The sequence below is a fragment of the Callithrix jacchus genome, chromosome 10 (genome assembly GCF_049354715.1).
Source record: "Callithrix jacchus isolate 240 chromosome 10, calJac240_pri, whole genome shotgun sequence".
NCBI classification, from domain to species: domain Eukaryota; kingdom Metazoa; phylum Chordata; class Mammalia; order Primates; family Cebidae; genus Callithrix; species Callithrix jacchus.
In genome coordinates, this window is record NC_133511.1 from 32211668 (window position 1) to 32226792 (window position 15125).

At 44.6% G+C, this 15125-nt stretch overlaps 1 protein-coding gene across 26 annotated transcripts in view; it reads right to left on the reverse strand.

Moving 5' to 3' along the window:
* OPCML (opioid binding protein/cell adhesion molecule like) overlaps positions 1-15125 on the reverse strand; it is a 1172302-nt gene that overhangs the window by 18447 nt on the left and 1138730 nt on the right. For 12 of the 26 annotated variants that reach the window (XR_004730869.3, XR_004730868.3, XR_001914632.3 and 9 more), the window contains 2 exons: positions 14582-14702; positions 14010-14161 (listed from right to left, as the gene is read on the reverse strand). Coding sequence is in view for 23 of the 26 variants with exons in the window: in XM_078339869.1 (XP_078195995.1) it covers positions 14010-14161; positions 14582-14702 (273 nt within the window). In the remaining 3 variants the exon portion in view is untranslated. Of the gene's footprint in view, positions 1-2849; positions 2900-13090; positions 13118-14009; positions 14162-14581; positions 14703-15125 lie in introns of all 26 variants that reach the window. The other 14 variants (XM_017978562.4, XM_017978561.4, XM_078339861.1 and 11 more) reach the window with 2 other exon arrangements.

Genomic DNA, 15125 nt, shown 5'->3' on the forward strand with positions numbered 1-15125 from the left:
TTTCTTTAAAACTATTTTTGTTTATATTTTTCTTTAAAAGTATTTTCATGACATATATCACATATATACTAGACTAGTTATATATGTCTTTGTCTAACTTATTATTCTGAACTTAAGAAAAACCTGAAGCCCTGATATGCTCCACTCCAGACAGATAGAACTCTTGAGTGTAAGAATCACTCTATCCCGAGTTCTACCAGTGAACTGAAACATTCCTGTGGATGTCATGCCATCAGCAAAAGGTTGAATATAGCTAAAGCAAAGAGGAGAGGGACAATATATACGGAAAACAGAGTGTGGAAGAGTGAGGCTTGGTGAGAGAAGGAGGCAGAATCATAAAAGGAAGTGAGTGTTTATGGTGATGAGCAGCAGTTGCCATCGGATGCTTGGTGCTTACTGGGTGGAGGTTTACAGCCATGTTCAGCTTCTGTTGACTGTTTCCAGAGCAGAAATGCAAGAGGAACTCAGCAGATACGCAGGCTCCTCAGCCTGCTTAGGGCGGTGATGACAACACACATTCCCACTGAGCTCTCCATGTGGCAAGCATGATTCTAAATGCTAAACATATATTCACTCATTTAATCATCACCTCAAACCCATGAGCTATGTGCTACTGTCATTCTCACTTTATAAACAGGAAATCTGGGAACAGAACAGTTAGACATCTTCTCTATGGCCATACAACTTACACACTTTGAGCTGGATTAGAATCAAGTCACTGCCCCCAGAATCTATGCCTTAATGATTACAAGTCTACTCCCTGTCTGTGGAAAATGACCATTTGTGCAGGTTTTCCAGGGTCCACAGTATCATGGTGCAAGACAAACAATGGACTAGGATTGCAGATTCTCTGTGCGAATCTGCTGCACCTTAGCCGAATGACATTTCCTCTCTGGGCTTTGCTTCTCCCACTGTAAATTGAGAAGAGATGGGGTTTGATGATCTGTGAGGTCCTTCTTCGATTAGCTCTCTGAGTTATTACAGGAATGGAAATTTGGCATCTGGGTGTTAGGAGAGATGGTGAGTAGCCAGACAGGCTTCTTCGGTTGAAAAAAACCATCAACACGAGCCTTGCACTTCAGCACTTCATCTTCCCTAGATGGCAAGAGGGCACCAAACACTATAGACCCTAAAGTTTCCATTTTCCAGCCCCATTTTCTATGTGATTGCAGAAAGTTTTATTCTTCAGCAGGTATGGTGAGCACCTGCTTTGTAGTATCAAATGCCATAGCAAGTTATTGCCAAAGTAATGGTCAAGTGATGTATAAGAAACGGCTGGGAGGTTGTGGCCAGAGAATGAATCTAACGCACTATGATACAGAGTGAAGCTAGCATCACTTTCTTCATACAGAGCCTGGGCACATCTGAGACTTGTCAGCTGGGCCAAATGCTGATGCCATGAGGGCTCTGCCGGAGGGCTCTCCAGCTGTGTTTGGAGCAGAAAGAGTGGCTCACGTCTATGTACCACTCTCTAGACTGGAAGAGTGTGAGACAAAAGCCACGGGCAATGAACTCATTCTTCAATTGCATCTTTGCAGTAGCCCTATGTGACTGGAAATGAGGAAAATAATGTTTCTGGGTTAGCTCTTTCCCACCAGGCTTCTATATGCTACAGTTGCTCACCTAACTTGGTCACATGCTTTTCTGTTTTAATATAAAAGTGATGGGTTGCCGCAGTTTAAGTAATTTGGGGTGGTCCCATGGCCTCGGGGCTCACATTTGGTCCCACAGGTTACCACGAGGCTTTTATAAATGGTAGCTCAACAAAGCTATAGAGCCAGCTGTGTGACAGGGAAGGACACAGTTTTGAAGGCACCCTTCATGCTGGGCTCAGCAGTGGTGGCACTGAAGCTTGCATACCAGGCTTCAGAGTCAGATTGAGTACAGTTTCCCTAGAGCATGGCCTCACCAGGTAGCAGCTGCATGGACTTCTCCAGGTACTTGGTACCCAAGATGATGCAATTTTGAGTTTCAATATATAGAGTTGGAAACCCAAATGTGTTTATTTATTTATTTATGAAAATAAGAAGAAAGGTGATTCTTCTCTAAAACCTAGAATCTCAGGTTTGTAAATGTGAGGCACATTTTCAATGATGTGTTCTATTCCAGAAAACTGATGCTACAATGCACCTGGAAAAAGCCCATGGGCTTGGAAGAAAGAAGAAGGAGCAGAGTTCCTGGAAGCGTAAGGGAGACAACATCCCTAGGGACCTCAGAAAAGCCTCTCTACACTCCCCCAGGATAAGGTCTCTGATGGAGTTCTGGCAACATTGGAGTTGGACCAATTTGGGTTTAAATCCTGACCCTATGGCTGGCCAGCTTCATGATCTTACGCAGGATACTTTCTGTTTTCTCACTGAAAATAGGTGAGATGATGCTGAGTTTGCAGAATTGGTTGAAGAATTAACATCATCAGTACAGTGCCTGGTACAAAGTAGTCGTGTGAGCAGGGCCACTGCTGCTGGACCAGGGCATGCACATCTTCCCTGACCCTTTCTTAGTACTAATACTAGCTTATTTTGATCTTTCCCATATATGTTGAACCTGGGGTGAGTTATTGGTAGGGGAGTGGGTAAAGAGGTGAGATAGATTAAGGTTGGAGTGTTTGCTGCTGAGAGAGGCCACTGGCTGTGAGGGCTCTGGAGGATGCCGGGCCTTGAGCAGGGCACTGGGAGCCAGCTACAGCCAAGCTTCCTGGCTAGGTCCAAGGGTAATGTGTCCATCCTGCAGTGGACACGGACCCCAAGCCAGTCTTGGAAAAGCTGCAGTCATTCTTTCAACATACATTAATTAATCCCCACCATGCACTAGGCTCTGCTTTCAAAAAGAAAGACAGACACAGTCTCTACCTTCAAAGAGCATAAACTCCAGGAGGAACTTGCGTATTCTCTGTCCTTGACTAAATAAATAAACAAATAAACAGACAAAATTTTTTTTTTAATTATCACAGATTCTGGGAAGAAAGCCATTTGCAACAAATAGCCCCAAATCCCTTTCATCTCAGGAACATCCGGCCTGTTGGATAGTCTTAAGACGATTGAATTTAAGAGTCAGAACCGAATTTGAATTCCGGCTCTGCTACCTACTAGCAGGAAGACTTTAGACAAAAGGACAAACTGTCGACTTCTCCGAAACAGTTTTTTTCATGTATAAAATGTGGAAGGGGTAGTTCTATCTAACCCGTGCAGGGTTTCTCTGAGAATTAGCTAAGATGGTCTGTGCAATCATCAAGTATAGAGTAAAGGATGCATTGGAACTGAGACAAGAACTGCTCATCCACAAAACAGCATCTTGTGTGGGGTTCTGCTTTTAAAGAAAGAGGTATTCTGGAAAACTAGCTTCTCAAACATGACTGTCCAATACCAGCTGAAAGCAAGGTTGGCTCTGGCTGGTAAGTGGGTGACCTTGTCCCTTCTGCAATGACCTGAAGTAGCTTCTAACCACAAGTAAAGCTTCCTAACGAATGCCAGTTATTCTGACAAAGTGTATTCAGTAGCCCAGTGCTTTCTGTGGGCAAATGCCTCATTTAAGGACTCTTTCTCTATTTATGGTTAACAACGATTCAATTGAACTAGAATGGCTGCTACAAATATCAGGCTTAATTAAATATTTTCAGGGATAAATCGAAAGTGAGAATATGTAATTATGCCCTTTACCATTATCCCAGCACCTCCTCTTCACCCTTTTCAATGCTAAAAATTAATGGCTTCTTCATGTCCGGAGTTAAACATCTTTAAAAATATAAGCTGAAATGAAGATGCAAAGCCACAGAATAAACTGTGAATGACAACAGCAAAATACTTTGAGGACAGGGACACAAATGAAATAAGATAGCCTTCAGAATATAGAAAGAACAGAGAGACGAACATGGTTAAGAGACACGTTTCAGAAATGGCAAAAAGGTCCATTTGTGCAGGCATTATAGCCAAAGCAGGTCCACATGGCTACAGGGGAAGCTCAGCGGGGTTACGACGCATACAACAACAACAAAAATAATAAACAAATAAAAATTCTACTTTTCAGAGGCCACTTATCTTGGTTAATTGTTAGGTTTGTGCAAAAGTCATCATGGTTTTTGCCATTACTTTTAATGGCAAAAAGTGCAATGACTTTTTCATTAACCCAATAAATATACTGAACATTTAGATTTTTTTTTTTTAAGACAAAGTCTCACTCTGTCACCAAGGCTGGAGTGCAGTCATGTGATCCCGGCTCACTGCAACCTCTGCCTCTCAGATTCAAGCAATTCTCCTGCCTCGGCCTCCCAAATAGCTGGGAATATGGGCATGCACCACCACATCTGGCTAATATTTGTATTTTTGTAGAGACAGGATTTCACCATGTTGCCAAGGCTGGTCTTGAACTCCTGGCCTCAAGTGACCCACTCGCCTTGGCCTCTCAAAGTGCTGGAATGATAGGCATGAGCCACCATGCCTAGCCTAAACATTAGATTTTTAAGAAACAAATTAGGTTGAAGACTTAAAACAGAATGAAGCCACATCTACCAAATAAGAACTGGGAACTTCAAGCCATCCTGGCACTAAGATTTTGCTGCTGCATTCAGGGGTGGCTTACCATCCTCTTGAGAGGCAGGTATTGACAATCGCAGAACCCAAACTCAGCACAAAGCTCTCAGAAAAATATAGAAGCTTCCTGCTGAGATCCTGCCTCATGAAAGATTTTGAAGCTTAAAAATTTGGTGTATATAATAAGCCATGAAGGCATTGGAATATGTCGCTGGTTTTTCCTTCCATGATTGTGATGAAAAATATGGCATAGATCACCAGGAACCACAGACTATGTAGCTAAAATTTTACTAAAATGGCAGGTGGTAGCATGATCACATTATAAAGGAAAATAAAAGAAGAAAAAACCCATAGGCAAGTTGAACTTGTTGATAGCACAGCAAGATTAATGAAATAGCTGAAGTCTAAGAAGATACAGTTTTGTTCTGAAATTTGAATAGGTTTTATAAGTATGATTATGAACTGTGTGACCTTCCTAATGAGGAACCAAAAGGATAATGATGTTCTTGGTGATTAAAAGAGGAGCAAAGAAATCTAATTAGATGATGTATGTGTTACACTTGTTGGTGAAACATAAACCTATTTTTAGAAGTGCTGGCTGATGAAGGCACATCACTTGCCTTCAAAGGGAACTTTTCCTTCATTGTCTTTAATTACAGCAGCAAACATGGCACTGAGTCGCTTCACAAGTAAGACCAACCAACAAGGCTCTGCAGCATAGCTAAGACCCGTCGATAAAGAGGTAACCATCTTTGTTCTGTTCTCCTTAACACACACTGTTTTGTGCTTACCACAAAAACAAAAGCTTAAGAAGTTAATATCAGAAGTTAATTCAAATCTGTCAGCTCATCACAAACCTGAAAGAGACAAGACTTGAGTCTATGTGAAACCGTAAGCTCTGTGTCTGTGCTGACATCAGCACACCCTGAACGCTCAGTGTTAAATTCTAAATGCTTAGGCTAATAGCCAGATGTCAATGATTCAGAGCGAGGAGGGCGGGGTACGAGCGAATGACAAGGAACCTCATCAAGAATGAAATGGGAAATGTCTGCAGTTTTTTTCTAATATGTTGACATTTTGCAGGTTGGGGGAAAATACAAATGATTATGCTGCTGTCATCAGCCAAAAGCAATGGTGTTTCTCTCTGACTCATTCCCTTCCCACCTGGATTTAAATTGTGGATTTGAAAAATAAAAATCATATACACGTTATCAGCAGGAAACGGACAAATATGTGCAGCTTTTGATGTCTCTGCAAGAAGATATCATGTGATGAACATCTTCCTAAACAGAGAATTGGAATATTTGGTATAGCCTTCTTCAAAAAGGAGATCCAGGCTGGAGAAACCCTGTATTTCAAATTATAGTTGGAACGTACAGGATGCCGGAATGCAAGGGAAAGCCAGAAAAAGAGTGATTTGGCTTTCGTGAGGGGAGGGGACTACAAGTCCTCTTGGGTATTTGGCTTTTCTTTGGTTAGTGAAATGTCTAAAACTATAGATGCTCTAACTGATGCCCTCATTGACTGGAAGATATATTTATTAATTCAACAAACAGTTACTGGACAACAACCACTGCAAGACACAGTGTTACATCCTCTAAGTGCAGAAAATGATACAAACAAAATATCAGCCTAGGGTTAAGCCATCCAAAAGATGAGGGATTGATTCTTCAGTGGAGCTCACAAATGCTTTACATATGGGGTGTCATTGAGCAGAACCCTGTAAGTACACCTTCATCAGGCAGAGAAGAGGGCACAAGCCTGACTCTGCAACCCTCCAGCACACTGGGAGAGACAGTATATGGATTTGAAAGAAACGGGATTAGGGTCAGACAGACCTGGGTGCAAAACCTGCTGTTGTCCCTTGCCCCTTCTGTCCATGGTGGAATCACTCTTACTTGGGGGAATTCAGTAACATCATTTGTTCTTTGAGCGCTAGGCTCTTTTTCTGTGCTGTGAAAAATACTATCTATTTCAAAGGGTTCTTAGGTGTGTAAAGCCACGAGTAGCTGACACTTGACAGCTGACAGTTTCTTTATTCCTCAAGCATGGCACTTTTTATATTTTATTGTAACTATTTACTTGTTTGTGCAAGATCAGAAATTCTGTTTCTCCTTGTACCTTAGTCCTTAGGAAAATTCCTGGCATACAGTAGGCACTAAATAATAATGCCCCATTTGTTGACTGGATAAATGGATGGATGGACGGATGGATGGATGCATGGATGCAGAGTGGCAACAGCATGATGTGTAATGGGATCTGGGGACACAGAGGGCCCAGCCTGGTGGATGCAGGGAAGGCCGCAGATGGAGTGCTGGGGACACTTGAAGCTATACGGCTACGCTGATCTCAGTCAGAACAGCCTTAATGCCAAGCTGTTCTGGGAGGAAGAAGTTTTCAGCAACCAAAATGATGAGGTTCATTCTGAGTTTTGGAAATGTCACTTGGCCCTGCTATGGCAAACCAATTGGAGAGGGATTGCCAAAGAAAGATGAGAGAACCAGTGAGAGGATATCACAAATATCCACGTGAGACGCATGACACAACGTGAGTGAGAGTGGAGATCGATAAGTCACAGGAAAGGCCATTTGGTGAGGCTTGTTGACTAACAGAGGTGAGGAGTCAGGGAGAGGGGGACGTCCAAAATGACCACAGAGATTCTAGAGAGTGTGCAGGGCAAGAGCGAGGCACACACCGAGCATTCCCAGAGGAGAGGGGCTGCCTTTGAGACCCCTGTGGAACATTCAGAAAGAGAGAGTGGCTTATAGCTCAGAATTCAGGAGAGAACTAGACACAAATTCAGGAATTATCAGACTGTTCAGAGGTTATCGATCTTTGGTGTGCATAGGATTCCCCGGAAAAGCTTCTTCAAAAGTGCATTCTCAGGACCTTCCCTAGAGGTTCTGATTAAATGATTCCGGGTCAAGGCTCAAATATCTGCATTTTTAAAGCATCAAGCGTAAGGCTAATGCAGGCCAACAAATCCCTCTCCATTGGGTGCTTGAAGGTACAGAAGAGCCCTTCCCTTCTCACTGTAGGCTGATCCCCCGGGAAGTCTGATGGGGCAGGTGCTGCAGGAGCTAGAAGCAGACTGAGGAAGGTAAGGACAGTCACCAAGCGGTTATATCACAAAAGCCAGAGGTGAAGTGCTGCTGGGTGAGAGGGGTTCTGGCACTGAGAGGAGGTCGGGTGTTGGAGGGAGACAGATAGTGGTATGCTGAGGCATAAGTAGGTTTGAGAAAGTGGAGTCACAACGCTAGTTCTCCCTCTCAGAAGGAGGTTTGGGATTTGGAGGGTTAGAGGGAAGAAAGGCAGGGGTGTGGTAAGGAGGTTGCACTGAAGAGAACCTTGGTCCTTGTGCCCATTCTCCATGTCCCAGCAGGAGCCACCTGGGGATAGATGTGGTTGTGAGGCTGCCCTAATAAAGACACGGAAGGAGAAGACAGAGGCGGGAAGATGAGGGAGGTGGGGGATAAGACATATAAGACATGGTGCTGAGGGCTCTACCCATGGGTGGGGTGGTTTCCTATGAGCAGGAGGTCAGTAAAGGGAACAGGGTGAGAGCCGCTGCCTGATCCAGGCTCTGGCTGAAAGAAGTCCAGCTCAGAGAGCCAGTCTGTTAGTTATATTTATTCTGGAGGAATGGTCATTAGCAAAAGAAATTAGAGATTCCGTCTTCAAGACTCCCAGGAGTCGCCGAGGCTAGCTGGAGTCGCGTCTTCTCCAAGAAGGCTCAAGCTCGGCCTGAGGAAGAAACTCTGTGCACAGATGTTGCCTTAACTGGAACACTCCTTTCTCACTTGCAATGACAGGATTCCTATAAGTTGTCCCTATGCCCAACACTGATCTCTTAATGTAACTAATTTGTGTTGCTCCAATTTCACAGATAAAATGGGAGAAATCTGTTTTTCTCTCTGCAGCCTCCCCACTCTGTCTTGGCTTTGTTTGCGTTCTCTGTCCCTTTCCCCTGCCAGTTCCAGTCATCCAGGCGTTTACATGCCTCATTAAGCACGTCACACTCTCTGCAGTGCCGGATGTAATCAAGTCCAGAGTCTTCCTTCTCTGCACACTAAGAACAGGACAGGGGGATGGGGCTTCTTGCTCAAGGCCCAGAGGAGGCAAAGGGGGTTGGCAAGCTGAGAGAGAGTGAGTGACCTCTCAGCAAGCCGAGCCCCAGCCACCCCTCCGGTACATAGCTCTGGCAAGGCTTCAAGTGCCAGGGGGCTCCCTGTGGGCTTCTAGTGGCCGCACCCACTCAGTAAAGCTAACGAATGCTTGGAGCAAGCTGCTTTGCAATAATAGCAGGGTGCCCATGGTTATGGCTGACAGCCTTTGGAGACCTGTTCCTTGCCCTGTGTCCCAGTTGTTTCCCAAATTCAGCACAGACACTCAGAAAGCTGGAAATAACTTGGGAGTTCATCTTACTCTGCTTTTATGTTTTTTGTTTTTTGTTTTTTTTTTTGAGACGGAGTTTCGCTCTTGTTACCCAGGCTGGAGTGCAATGGCGCAATCTCAGCTCACCGCAACCTCCGCCTCCTGGGCTCAGGCAATTCTCCTGCCTCAGCCTCCCGAGTAGCTGGGATTACAGGCACGCGCCACCATGCCCAGCTAATTTTTTGTATTTTTAGTAGAGACGGGGTTTCACCATGTTGACCTGGATGGTCTCAATCTCTTGACCTTGTGATCCACCCGTCTCGGCCTCCCAAAGTGCTGGGATTACAGGCGTGAGCCACCGCGCCCGGCCCTGCTTTTATGTTTTATGCATGACTTAGGAACCAACGGCATCACAGTTTGTTTGTATCAGAGTCAGGACTGGAACCTGTGACCTTTGCTGCTAGTGTTGACCCCATCTCCACATCCTGCCACTTTTCCAGCACCTGCAGTTATCCAGGGCTCAGGAAAGTGGGTGGTCTAAAATGTGGCTGTGAGTTGGCGCTCTACCTATGTGACCACTCTGTCCTTGTGGCTCTGTGTGGGGAAGGCAACTGGGATGATGAGGAAGAAGCATTTCATATCGGTGCCAACAGCTGATTCGTCTTGGACGATCGCCTACCATGTTGTCACGCACACATTTCTAGTCATTTCGGGCTTCAACCCACTCAGCAACCCATTGTCTCCAGTTTCTGTCCTCTCCATTCTTCCAAAATTGCTTTTATCCCATTTTCCTTTGCTCTTTGCTTGTAGGTATGGAATATATGAAAGATGTATGTGTGAGAGAGGCGCGCTGTGAGGGGATCACAGGGGCAAAGTCAGAGGGGGCTCTCAGAAAGCAGACCGAGCTTCTGTGAGAGTAAATACAAATGTGCGCTTGCAGACGAGGAGTGTCTGTTGGGGAAATAGGAGTATATGGGTTTCAAATGTAAAAATTGTCCTTTACAAGAATGAGTTCAGAAGTAGATGGAAGAAGGGAGAATTTGATGTGGGAGGTGGGTCCAAGCAGACTAATTGCTGATACAGGCTCCATTTGGAAGGTCACCTACCACATCCATGATGAATTGCCAGGTCTTATGAGCTGGGCTGCAGTAAAAGGAAAGCGCTCTGGCATGGGAATGGGAATACATAGGCTCAAATCCCAGGACAAGCACTGATAAGCCTGGGTGTTTTGAGTTATCTGCTTAACCTCTCAATTTCCTCAAGTGCAAAGTCAGGATAAATATAGTACTTACTTCATAGAGTCACTAAGGGTGATGAAACAGGAAAAGCACTTAGTCTAGTGCCTGGCACACAGTAAATGGTTGGTAATAATGAGGCATAATTATGGGGGCATTGAGGACTAGGAAGAGCGTGCCTGGCCAAGAGAAACAGTGGGTCAGCTGGACACTCTTTCTGATCTTGTGCTGAAACTATTGCCTTACAGTCATAGGATCAGAGAACTGTGTTTTATGGGGACCACAAAAACCAAACATCTTATCCAAAATGCCTTCACTGATTACAAATATAAAAAGGCCCACTGAGATTGACTTTCTCAAAGCCGTTCAGCCAGTGAGCAGCATAGGGTCTCGAAGACCCTGTGAGACACATATCCCTTCCTCTAGCTAAATTGTTGCTGTGACCAACACAACCTTTCCATCCCCACATATATTCACACATTCATTCACTCCACAAAGTTTTCCTGATGAGCTACTGTGTGTAGATCCTTGTATTAGGTTTTAGGGATTAAGCCAGATATGGCCCCTATGTTCATTGAGCTTACAGCCTCAAGAAAAAGGAAGATTTTAATCAAACCAATTTTGAAATATTAAAAGCAAAATTACAACTAGAAGATAAAGTCTACAGAAACAAGGAGTCTGTCTGTTGAGTCACTGCTGTCTCTTGGTCACATAGAACAGTGCCCAGCTTGTAACAGGTCCTAAATGCATGCTTGTTAAATGAATGCCAGGCAATGCCCTGTGTGAGTGCAGCAGTCCAAAGCAATGAATGAGTGGATGCAGAATGGGGGGCTGGCCTGCTCAGAGTCAGGAAAGGCTTCCTGCAGGAAGGGATGCTGAATGCAACTGTATGCCAACAGGGTGAAGTGAGACAGGGTGGGCTATAGGGATGGGTGAATGCTGGAGAGGAAGGGCACAGGGAGCTTTGAAGGAAAGAAAAGAAGTGCAGTCGAGCAGTGACACTGGCAGGCATATGGAGAGAAGAGGTGATAGCATGGGCCGTGTCACAGCAAGTGTTGGAAGGTACCGGGAGGAACACAACAGTATTCAATGAGTCATTCCACTTTGATAAATATTGTCTTATTCACAATTCACAGTGACACTCTTATGTCTGTGGGTCAGAAAATAACATCCTGCTCAGCTGAGTAAAATCAGGCCTGTGGTCTTTGTTTGTGGTCAAAGTCACACATGTAAACATAGCAATTGTGAGACTCCTAATGTATTTAACCTTATTTCATCCTGTTGTCAGTCTTTTGAAGCAGGCGTTAGTATCCCAATAGCATATATGAGGAAAGGAAGGCTCAGCAAGTTCAAGTGAATTGGGATGTGAAGGGTCTGTGCTATGGGCTGAATTGCACCCCTCTACTACCAAATGTCTGTGTTGATGCTCTAACTTTCAGTATGTCTGTTTTTGGAGGTGGTACCTATAGGGAGGTAATTGAGGTCAAATTAGGTAATAAAGGCGGGGCCCTGATCCAATATATTTAGTGTCCTTAGCAGAAGAGACACCAGAGAACTCCCTCTCACTTTCTCTGTTAGAATTCAGAAGATAAACCATGTGAAAACACAGCAGCTGTCTACAAGCCAGGAGGTGAGCCCTCACAAGGGCCGCCCGGCAGATACCTGCATCTTGGACTTCTAGCCTCCAGGACGGTGAGATAATAAATGTCTGTTGTTAAAGCCATCCCATCTGTAGTATTTTGTTATGGCAACCCAAGCCAACTAAGACAATTTTGCTGTACACTGGCTGTTGTTATCTGCTACGACACACCTCTTTCTTAGTTAATGGCAGAAAGAGACAAGAAGGGCCATTGGGTTGTCAGTCCTGTGCCCTTCTCTGCACCATACTCCCTGCCACTGCAATCCGACCAACCTGGGATAATGGCAGGTCATGGCAGGGAAGCCTCTCAATTCTACTCTATCTTCTCAGTTTTGTCAAGACCAAGACGTCGGTGTTCCTGGTCACTGGGGTATGGGCAAAACTAAATGTCTGTGAATGTCTTGGATCAAGAGCTGTGGCAGTGATAGGTGAATAGCTGATTTCAGGTCTAGAAAATTTAAATATCATCTCTTTGCATGTGACTCAGATTGACATCTTAGAATAGTAGGGTTGTTCTGGAAGCAGAGCTGAGTACAGACTACTGTTTCATCTAAATACCTCAGTGACTGTGTAAGAGTGTGTGTATGTGTGCATGTGTGTGTCTGTTTCTCTTTGCTAATGCTCTGGGAAAGTACTCCAATACCTAATGCAGGGGTCCCATTTCTGGGTCTCATCCCATACGTATTCATTAGCTATGTGGCCTTCAGTGTTACCCAAGTTCTATACTCCTCCTTTTGCTTATCTGTAAAATGGGGTTAATAACCTGCCTTGCACAGCACTGACACGATGCCTAGAACCCAGTACACATTTGGTAGATAGCAGATATTATCATTATGAATAATGATCCCAAGTACTTCTATTCTAAAATAAAGTTTTTAGAACTAAATCATTACCCCTGTTTGCCTTGGGCTAAAAGAATAAAAAAATCACAGTAGGGTGATGTTTCTACCGAGACAATGATCTATTAATCCAGTTGGTCTGTGGGCTGGGTGGCTGTTGGTGCTGTTGCTTGTACAAATAGCAGAATGACCATCCTTTTCAAAGGCAACCAGCCAAGGGTAAGATTCTTGTTTTGGGGGCATAAATAAACCCCTTCCCCCAAAACCCATAAAACTATTCCATAGAGTGTATGTGAAAGCCGTCATATTCTACATGCTTATTATCTAAACTGTGTAAACCAAGCCCCTTGAGGTCTATCTACCTCAGAGAAATAAATTGCAGAGATGAAGCAGGCAAGCCTATCTTCGAAGTAGACTAAAACTCAAAGGCATAGGCATTCAGGCAGGCAGAGGTAGGAAGGAACATGCTGTACCCACCTGCCACTGCTGGTGAGGGGCTTATTTCTAAGACACACACAGCACAATGCACACACAATGCAGAGAGAAAACAGAAGACATAGATCACACATTTCAGATGGTTGGTGGACAAAGTTTAGTTCATGTCAATGCTGAAAGCTTGTTCAGTGTCTGAGGTGCACGTGGAAACGTGGATACCTCTCTTCATCCTACTCAGCGGTTGCTTCCCTCTAACCAAACTTCAGCAAATAAACAAATACACACGCACATAAAGTATCACGACAAACCGGCCCTGGCCCGTGGTGTGAAATGCTGCAGAGGATATGGATGCAGCAGTGTGGAAAATGAAGTCAGGGAGACATAGGGGCTTTAAAGGAGGTCAGTCATGTCTCCCAAGCCTTCTCCACCCATATTGGGGGGGGGGGGAAGACCTTCAGAGAGGGTTTGCTGCTCCAGTTGTGGATAGAGCAGCCATCTGATAAGGTCTCAGACTGCTACTCCATTCCTCCCCATGGATGAGAGCACGAAATGCAAGCAACATGAGAATCAGGATGGCAGCAGTTGACTTGGTTTAAACAACAAATATCACCCCCAGAATCATAGACTCCAGCTATAGAAGGCATCTTAAAATTATACAGTTGAATTGACCCATGGTTCTATCTTCTTTATACAACCATCATTCTACTTAATTCACAATTTGGTTTACTCCTGTTATAAGGGCAGACCTTGCCTTTTAATGATCACAAGATATCAATTACCATGTAACTATCACTGCATGGCATGCTAGGGGAATGGCAGGGAGAAGTATGTCTTATCTACAGGGGGTGGGTTGAGCAGGATGGATGGACACAGGCCAAGCAGATCGCAGCTTCCTCCCTCCTGAGTCCCTCAAGCTTCCCCGTGTAGCTGAGCCCACTGCATCCAGGCTTCTAGCACTCACCATACAATGTGATGCTGGCATTGGTGTTCCCAAGCTTGTTTGTGGCCACACAAGTATAGTTCCCATAATCCTTTTCTGAAACATTGAAGAAAGTCAGAGTGGACATGCGGCCTTTGTTCTCAATCCTCACTCCATCCAGGCCGGAGGCTAACCTGCAAGAGGGAAGGCATGGCTGTCGATTCATTCTACAAGGAGGCTCTCCTCCTGACAAAATGCTTTTCTCCAACTAACCCTGATTCTAAAATTCAACCCCCAAGGACCTCAGTGTCCAACAGGAGGACAGGGGAAAGGATAGCCATGCCCAACAGGGTAAATGTGCTGGCTTTTAACTACCAGTGACTGGCAGTGCACAACCATTCTCAGATCTGGAATCGTGGTCAGTTCATTTTGTTCACTTCCCAGCCTCCTCCATTTTTTTTTTCTGATTGTGAAAGGACTTTGTTACAAAAGAGGGTATAATAAATTTCTCTTTTGACTTATCTTTCCCCTCTATTTAATCCTCATCCTTCTCCCATGTGGGGATGCCCCATCAGCTCAACTTCAGAGCTGCCTGGGTGTCATTTAAAATTTACCTGGTATCTTCCTTGAACCACTGGAATTCAGCCATGGGGACTGCAGAGGCTTCACAGCTCAGGATGCCCTTCTGACCAACTGAAACACCAGTGTTCTTGGCTTTTGAGATATAGGGAGGATCTGTGGGAAACACACACACACATGCATGCACACACACACACAGAGTGATTTCATGAAAGAAATGAAGGGCACATCCAGTCATTGCTATGTAAGTAGACCTGGTGACAACTCTCTTTCCCAGTAAAATAATCATTTATTTCAGGAAAATAACTTGCTTGAAGACATTGTATTGACCCTTAACTTCTTCTTCAGACCTTCAAACCCATTCTCAGTTAACAGTTCTCTTTGTGCTGAAAGCTCTGGCAGTCATGGAAAGACTCCAGGGACAAATGGCATGGGGGTCATGGTGGGCACAGACATCTGATCAAGTATTTTCCTGTTGGCAGCAACTTGGGTCTTTTGGAAAATGGCACTGCCATTACCAGATTGTCCCCCTACTCCTGACGCCCTCTTTCCCCAGAGGCCCCTGGCTGCAGGTCCACT